Below are 8,830 nucleotides of genomic sequence, written 5' to 3' on the forward strand. Positions count from 1 at the left end.
GTATATGAGTGTCCTTCTATGTCATTTGCACATAAAAGGAAGTCAGATAACTCTATGCTCTTAAAATATTTCAAAAAAATTAAACAAGTATAAGAAATCTCTTGTTTGGTTATTGAACCTGAGGCTGGTTGACGTCACAATTTACACTAGTCCATGGCAGTTTAGGTTGTACCAATCTCATACCTGTTTGTACCAGGTAAAACTGAACTGGTACCAACCAGAACTCAAAAGTCACTTGTTATCCTTTTCTTAAGTTAGACAGGATTATAATCTGTGATATTGTTTCAGCATGCACTGGTTTCTTTTAGTATGTTAACTCTTTCCAAGATCTTATATGCTGCTTTTTAAAAAAAAAAGTCATAACTCAAAACAAAAGCAAGAAAACTACAATAATTAAGGAGGTATAATTGAAATTAGATTTTTTGCTTCCCAATTGAATCAAGTTAACTATATTAGGTTCCCTCTACATTTGGGAATTTCAACTTTCAAATAGGAAAGCCTGAAAAGAAAAAGAACAGGGCATTTATGAAAATAGACTGCAAAAGGAGAACTGTCCTACATATTATATCTTACCCAAGAAAATGTCTTTACTCAAACAATTCAATGAATAAAGTCACAATAGTTGGGATGATTCAAGTCTAAAGATGGGCATTGCTGGCATTTTACTAATTACAAATTATATCTCCAATATAAACTAACTACAATTGTTGAAACCCTGTTTTTAATGAATTCTTTCGCCGTACCAGCAAAGATGGTAAGTTGACCAAAACAAGTATTTAAGAATTAAAGGCTAAAATTCATATTACATTGCTCCCTTATTATACAAAGGAATGAATTGGCATTAATTAAAATATTGGCATTTAATATTTATTTTATATATTTTAATATAGCACAAATTGAATCTAGATTCATACCTGCCTACGCAATTTTAGTTGGCAGATATGAGTTGACCTGAATTTTTTATATAGTTGTACTTCATGTATATAAGACTATGGACATCTTATACTTATTCACAGACCAAGATTACCTTGAAGAATAGCTCTCTTGTAAAAGTGAGGCCAATTTCTTCTCTTTTCTTTTCATTTTGTTAGAAAAAGCAAAATTTGTGTATTTTTCCTTTTTTTCAGTTTAATTCATTCTCAGATACCTTCAAGAGGCTTCTTACATATTACAGTATTGTAATACTCTCTTCTTCTTTTTTAACCCGATAGAGCACTTTCACAAAAACATCATGTTATTGGATTAAGGTGGACTTTTTTATCTACAACTTTTTTCAAATGAGATTAATTGGCTAACCTGAATATTTTTGTCTTGTTTTCATTAAAAATGTTCAGCGCCATCTTGGGTCACTTTATCAGAGGTCTGATGAGGAGCAACTCAGTTTCTGCTGAAAATGATATCAGCAGTGACATTTCCTCAAAACCCCGCAACGTAGGAAACAATAACAGCAGCCACGGCCATAAGGTCGAAGTTCCTCGGAGAAACAATCTTCTTCGTGATTTTTCAGCTACAACTAAAGAGCTATTTTTCCATGATGACCCATTGTATGAGTTCAAGGATCAACCAAAAAGAAAGCAGCTCTTGCTTGGAATTCAGTCTTTTTTCCCGATTGTTGGTTGGGCAAGGGATTACAACTTGAAAAAGTTTAGAGGAGATTTAATTGCCGGATTAACAATTGCGAGCTTGTGCATTCCTCAGGTACCAAGAATAGCTTGGTTGTTAATTTGTACCTGGGTATATGGTTGTACCACTACATATCATGCTTTGATTTTATTTAATGTTCTTTGACTAATTGAGGTTTAGCTAATGGATAATTGTGCCTTTTGATAATTAATGCTTCCAGAGTACCTATGAAAATGACATATTGATCCAGTAAACACGACATTACCTATGACAAATTGTTTCCAGAATATGTCAGGGTTGAGTCACCAAAGATAACTGTATTCATCATTCAAAAAGATATACAATCAAGTGTGTTGTTTAATTTAAAAAAAAAACAATCAATATAAGAAATCGAAAAATACTATAAGCTGTTGCTTACATTTCTTTATTCATTAAATTGCTTTAGTTTTTAATATGTTGTGCAGGGCATGTATTTCCAAATTTCATGTCACAATTGTCAAATTGCAATGGAGCTATTATTATTGTAAATATTTATTGCAAGATTACTATTTTTTTTTTCTTTCTTACTAGGATATTGGGTATGCAAAGCTTGCCAATGTCCCACCTCAATATGGGCTTTGTAAGTGCAGTATTTACTTTATTATATATGCAACATGTGCAAATGTTTAGCTAAAATATTGAGATGCTAGGATCACTTAATTAAATGCAATAGGACAAATTAATGGTTTTGAAGCTCCACAACCACAAAATGTGGACATATATAGAAGTAGAACTTATGAGCCTTTTCTATATAATCAATAAAAGGGAAAGAAAAATTACAATAGTTTATCATTCCCTACAAATTAAAAGGATGAACTACCAAGCAAACAGATTTAATATTTTGGGCTGTGGGTTGGGCCAGAAGGATAGGAGCCAGCAGACTGCTTGAATACTATCTACCATATACTAGTAGTAATTTGCATATAAATTCAAAGAAGAGGTTCAAATGCTTTCATTTTTAAAAACTTTAATAACTCAAAATTTAAAATTTAGAAATTTAAATAAAACTGTTGGTTATGATCTACATCATTTTATCTATGCACGTGTAAAAAATTATGGCATTTCAATTTTATTTTGTTGTCATCAAGAGCTTGTAAAAAAAATACTAATGTAGATAATTTCTAGACGTTGATTTTTCAACTTATTAATTCACATAAAAACAAAATTGAAATGTAATAATTTTTTACAAGCACATAGAAAAAATAATATAGATCACATCTAACGGTTTTATTTTGACTTTTAAGTTTAAATTTTGAGTTATTAAAATTTTTAAAATAGAGACATGATGGAGGCACAAAAAATAAAGGCATTTGGACCCTCCTCAAATTCAAATCAAGTGTTATTTGGTAAAATAAATAGTTATATTAACAAACGTTGGTTATGTGTAGACACGAGTTTTGTCCCGCCTCTTATATATGCGGCAATGGGGAGCTCAAGAGATATAGCAATTGGACCAGTGGCAGTTGTGTCACTCCTGCTTGGCGATATGCTAAAAAATGAAATTGATTTTAAGAAGCATCCACATGAGTACCTCCGTCTTGCTTTCACTGCCACATTCTTTGCGGGAATAACTGAAGCCGGACTTGGTGTCCTGAGGTACACACTACTTCAGACTACTATTTTATAATTTTCTATAAAATTACAAGGATAATATGCTTTGTTTTAAGTTTTTCTAAAAAGTAAGGCTTAGGTGTTATAGATAGCACAAGGTCTTCCATGCTATGGCCTCAAAAATTTATTGTATAAACTTCAAACTTCGATCTAAGTATTTCAATAAATTGGTAATATAATGAACTTGTAGAATACCAACTCTTACTATTTTTGAATTTTTTTTTTTACTATTTTTGAATTTTTTTTTTTTTTACCATTTTTTATGATTTATGAAAGATAACAAAAAATAACTTAAAAATAAAATAAAATTGTCAATGTTTTAAGCTATTTTTTTGTCATATATATTTCATAAATCATAAAAAATAGTAAAAAATTTTCAAATATAGTAAAAGTTGGTATTCTACAAGTTCATTATAATGAGCTACTTAGATCGAAATTTGAAGTTTATACGATTGGTTTTTGAGACCATAATACAGAAGACATTATGATATCCATATATATAGCACCTAAGCCTTAATCCATTCTAAATTGGTTATATATAAGTTTTTCTACATGGGTTATTTTTAAAATGACCATTTAAAACTTCCCCCACTTAAAAAATTTCTTAAGATATGGTTTTTTGCTCTATCAGGCTGGGTTTTATCATCGAATTTTTATCACACGCAGCAGTGGTAGGATTCATGGCAGGTGCAGCCATCACAATAGCCCTCCAACAGCTGAAAGGCCTTCTGGGAGTCACCAATTTCACCACAAACACTGATATTGTTAATGTCATGGACTCTGTCTGGAGTAACGTTCACCATGGGGTAAGAATCTACTTATCATGGTGATTTATTAGTTCCAAATGAACGAATAACAAACAAAAGAAAGGGAAAAGATCATAAAATAATTTAGATTTATGTAATATTTAAAAAAGTACAGTTTGCTAAAATATTTCGGGTATTATTCTTTCCAGTGGAACTGGCAGACTCTGGTTATAGGGTTCGCGTTCCTGGCATTCCTTCTAACTACAAAATTAATTGTAAGAACTTTGACTTTTTAACACCATTTGAAAATCTAATTTTAGAGGTTTTGAAACTCACCTCCAACTTATATGTAGGCAAGCAAGAACAAGAAGCTATTTTGGGTGGCAGCTATCGCTCCGATGATCTCAGTTATCATATCTACATTTTGTGTTTACATAACTCGTGCTGATAAAAAAGGAGTTAACATAGTATGCTTTTTATACCATTTTCATTTGCCCTCCATGCTTCATCGATATAGTCAAAGGACACATACAGGAGAAAATAATTCAATAATAAATTTAACAAAAGTGTTCATGGTGATTATTATATCTCAAATTTTAGACCATTCTCTAGTTTTCACGTTGGCTTAAACTCAATTGTCAAACTCTTATATTTACATCTACAAAACTCCATATGTTGGATAAGTGTAAGCAATGAAATGTAAAAGAAAATACTCCAAGCTAGGATACATATATTTTTTTTAATTAACTATATCACTTTCTGGGTTAGTTACACATATTAAAAATATAGGTGAGGCACATAGAAAAAGGAATAAACCCATCATCAGTGCACGAGATCTACTGGTCGGGGCCATACCTGGCAAAAGGAGCCAAAATTGGCATCATCGCTGGGATGGTCGGCTTGACGGTAAAAACCTTTAAGAAGTTCAAAAAGTTTTTTTTTTTTTTTATAGAATTTTAAGACTATTATGCTGGACTCATGAATATCGTGTAATGCATCAGGAAGCAGTAGCTATTGGGAGAACATTCGCAACTTTAAAAGATTACCCGATCGATGGAAACAAAGAAATGTTAGCGTTAGGTGTAATGAATATTGTTGGTTCTTTGACTTCTTGCATCGTAGCAACAGGTATCATTATGAACGAAAAGTTTGTGAATAGCCCCTTTTAGATCATTAAGTTAACTTATATCAGTGCCTTAATTTAACTTTAGTAATTGCATGGTCAACTGAAAAAAGGATAGCGGGAGGTAAATTCAAGTGCTTGTTTTCTTTATCAAAAATTTAAGTGCTTATTTTGTCCATATTGGTTAGTAAAATTCTATTTGGAACTAATACGGTACTATTAGTAAAGTTTTGTACAAGTCTTATTGCTGACATGCATAGTTTGTTTTCCTTCTTCTTTTTCCTTTTGCTTACCTCAAAAATTTGCATATCCATGTCTGGCAAGAAAATAAACCATGAATGTTTTTTTTTTCTTTTCTTTTTTTTATGGTTGGTGAGTAAATGCTCACCAACAATTTTTCATTAATAGAAAAACTGAACAACACCTCTAAGTACTGTACAACATCAACAATATTCAGCCATGAATGTTAAGTACATATTTATTTTTTCAGGATCTTTTTCAAGGTCAGCGGTGAATTATATGGCAGGATGCAGCACAGCCGTGTCTAACATAGTTATGTCTATGGTGGTTTTGCTAACCCTTTACATAATCACACCCCTTTTCAAATACACCCCAAATGCTGTTATTGCAGCCATTATTATCAGTGCTGTCGTTGGATTAATTGACTTCAAAGCTGCATATCATATTTGGAAAGTAGACAAGCTGGACTTTATTGCATTACTGGGGGCATTTTTTGGTGTTATTTTTAAATCAGTTGAAATCGGCCTTCTAGTTGCGGTTCGTATTTTACTATGATCATACAAGAAATAAGTTATTGAATGATTAATAGTTTATTAGTTTCATTTCTTAATGTGATTAATTAGTTATCCTTCTTATTCTTTGTTTTTGAATGTAATCAGTCCAAAAAAAGAGTGTGAACTGTTTTTTCTAGTCAAACAGTGAAGTTCCTAAGAAAAAGCACCAAAATATTCCACCAAAGGAAAAAAAAAACAAAAAAAAAATTAGCGAAGAATTGTATTTGTTTGAACATCACGTTGAGGTTCCAACAATGCATCTGGAATTGATTAGATTTTCAATTATTCCTTCAAAATAGACTGATTTGCATACAGTAGGTAGACAAAAAGAATCTTACATATACATGCATCTTTTTTTTGTTTTATGAAATAGGTTGTATTATCACTAGCTAAGATACTTCTTCAAGTAACCAGGCCAAGAGTTGCTCTTCTTGGCAACCTTCAGGGAACAACTATTTATAGAAATGTCGAACAATATCCCAATGCACGCAAAGTGCCAGGAGTCCTAATCTTAAGAGTTGATTCAGCTATATATTTCTCCAATGCCAACTATATCAAAGAGAGGTATATATGTTGCTTATATTATATGATATTATATAATTCTATGCTAATTTGTTGAGGGAGTCAGTTTCCTGCAGAAGGCATGCATTTGTCAATATAGTATGTGTGTGCGTGTGTCAATATTGATGGAGCAAACCAAAGTACCTTTTTTTTGTTACTCATTTTGGGGTGTTCCGGTGCTTTCTAGAACTTTATTGAGGCCTCCTCAGAGTTCTTTCATTAGTTCCGTATTTTAAACCTATAATCATTCTCCAAAACACTACAATTAAATTAAGATTAATGTTGATGCAAAGTTTTTCCTATAGTAGAAAATAAAATGAGAAAGCAACCTATGTTCTCTGAGAACCACTGAAACCTCTTTTTTTCAGAATATTAAGATGGTTGAGAGATGAAAAAGATCTGAACAAAAAGCAAGGCCTACTGGATATCGAGCACGTGATAGTTGAGATGTCGCGTAAGCATTTTTATACCTGATTAGTTATCTATACAATTGTTGTTAATTTGTTTCGTATGTAAACATTTAATTATGAATTAATGCACTCATTATGTACTTTTTCTACAGCCGTGATTGACATTGACACTACTGGCATCCAAAACTTAGAGGAATTACACAAAATCCTCACGAAGCGTGAAATTCAGGTTAGCAGTACAAATTTATTGCCCTTGTGTCGGGTGTCACCTTCACTGGATACTTATGTTGTTTTTCCTCACCTCACAAAGCAAGGACTATTTTTTCAATTCAATCCCATTGATCTAATATTAACAAATTAAATTCATAACACATCCATATTAAACCGTAGATGGATGAATCCAGTCCTCTAGTTTCAAACCGGACAGACTAATTTGAAATACTAGGCCTTACTTTTCAAGATGAAAAATGGGCAGATAAAACTAACCTTTCCTAGCACACAAAATTTGTATATATAATTAATTTCATTTGTTATTACCTCAGCTTGAGATTGCCAATCCAGGCCCAGTGGTCATCGAAAAGCTCAAAGCTGCCAAATTCACTGACCGCATCGGCCATGAACACATCTTCCTCACTGCAGGAGACGCAGTTGCACAATGTGTTCCAACGGCAATAGAGAATGCATGAAAAACACAGATGACACAATTATAAAATGATGTGCTAATTAAATTTATAGGTTAAAAGAAATTTGTATATTTCATTTCAGAGTGTTATACTGCTGGTGTGCCACTAAAAAGGAACAAGTTTTTTTTTGTGCATTTTGTTTGAGGCGCTGTGTGTAGCCAGTTGCTGCTTTAATGGCCTTCCATTAGTGTATAGCACCATCGTTCAGTGACTTGCTACGCATTTTGCCTCAGATGGAACCTGTAGAAAGAATTTGATTTTCTTTTCTTTCTCTATTTGTTGGATTGTGATGGGGTTTAATATTGTAAAAAAGGAAGGAGAGTTTGAGTCCACTAGGACAAAATGTTAGTTTGTGGGAAGGGTCCTATAAAACAAATTTTTTTTTTTTTTCCTTTTGCTGTATATTTATTCATTTGTTGGGTTTTTGTTGGGCTTTCTAAAGATTGGGTTTTGTTCGGCGAGTATCTTGGGCTTTCTAAATGACATAATTTCTATTTGAGTTGAACTGTTCTGGATCTGTTGGTGTTTTGGTGAACTCAACTTCATTTTTTTAAGAAACTTATTACATTGATTTAAAATGACAAATTTAAACTGTTGAAATGTAAAATATATATAGTGTAAAGTTAAGTGGTTAAAAATAAATTTATAAGTTATTTTTCAAATTTTATACTAAATTAATTTGAATTTTATAAATTATGTATGTAAACATATTATTTGTGAAGTTGATTAGAATGTTTAAATTTATCGTTTAAAATCAATCTAATAGATTTTAAAATTAAGTTTGAACACCCTAATCTACTCTTTCTATTCTTCACTACGTGAATTAAAAGGTCTGAAGTCTGAACTTATATTTGATGTTTTGCACCACAAACTTTCTAGACCCCGAGTTAACTTCTCATTATATATTTTAAATTTTAAAATCCAGAACCACAAAGTTAAACTGTTGATTTTATTGTCTTCACTAGTGAGGCATAGTCCATTTGTGTAAAATCAAGACAGATGAAAAGGCGACCTATCATTCCCACAAATATCATCAATTTAACAATTGACTTTGCAAAAGTATTACATTTGTAAAGTCAATTTTTTAAAGGAGGGTTCAAATGCCTCCATTTTTTGTGCCTCCGTCATACCTCTATTTTTAAAAATTTTAATAATTTAAAATTTAAAATTTAAAAGTAAAAAAAAAAAAAAAAAATCCATTGGATATGATCTACCTCATTTTATCTATGCATGTGTAAAA

General features: G+C 31.7%; 2 protein-coding genes across 5 annotated transcripts in view; both read left to right on the forward strand.

The window, feature by feature from the left end:
- The window catches only part of LOC144559075 (sulfate transporter 1.2-like), a 30,426-nt gene extending 22,707 nt beyond the window's left edge, over nt 1–7,719 (forward strand). For both annotated transcript variants that reach the window (XR_013513084.1, XR_013513085.1), the window contains exon 15: nt 7,651–7,719. The gene's annotated coding sequence lies outside the window, so the exon portion shown is untranslated. The remainder of the gene's footprint in view (nt 1–7,650) is intronic.
- Nucleotides 1–7,865, forward strand: part of LOC144559074 (sulfate transporter 1.3-like) — a 30,522-nt gene extending 22,657 nt beyond the window's left edge. Inside the window, exons 2-15 of one of the 3 annotated variants that reach the window (XM_078308008.1) lie at nt 1,128–1,178; nt 1,335–1,698; nt 2,194–2,242; nt 3,051–3,258; nt 3,905–4,079; nt 4,229–4,294; nt 4,373–4,486; nt 4,809–4,925; nt 5,021–5,147; nt 5,633–5,919; nt 6,310–6,500; nt 6,866–6,951; nt 7,060–7,136; nt 7,450–7,865. In XM_078308008.1, coding sequence (XP_078164134.1) covers nt 1,128–1,178; nt 1,335–1,698; nt 2,194–2,242; nt 3,051–3,258; nt 3,905–4,079; nt 4,229–4,294; nt 4,373–4,486; nt 4,809–4,925; nt 5,021–5,147; nt 5,633–5,919; nt 6,310–6,500; nt 6,866–6,951; nt 7,060–7,136; nt 7,450–7,593 — 2,056 coding nt within the window. In that variant the 3' untranslated portion in view covers nt 7,594–7,865. Of the gene's footprint in view, nt 1–920; nt 1,053–1,127; nt 1,179–1,334; nt 1,699–2,193; nt 2,243–3,050; nt 3,259–3,904; nt 4,080–4,228; nt 4,295–4,372; nt 4,487–4,808; nt 4,926–5,020; nt 5,148–5,632; nt 5,920–6,309; nt 6,501–6,865; nt 6,952–7,059; nt 7,137–7,449 lie in introns of those variants that run through there. The other 2 variants (XM_078308010.1, XM_078308009.1) reach the window with 2 other exon arrangements.
- Nucleotides 7,866–8,830: the final 965 nt, after the last annotated feature.

Source organism: Carex rostrata, chromosome 9 (assembly GCF_964058835.1).
Source record: "Carex rostrata chromosome 9, lpCarRost1.2, whole genome shotgun sequence".
In the NCBI taxonomy this organism is placed as follows: domain Eukaryota; kingdom Viridiplantae; phylum Streptophyta; class Magnoliopsida; order Poales; family Cyperaceae; genus Carex; species Carex rostrata.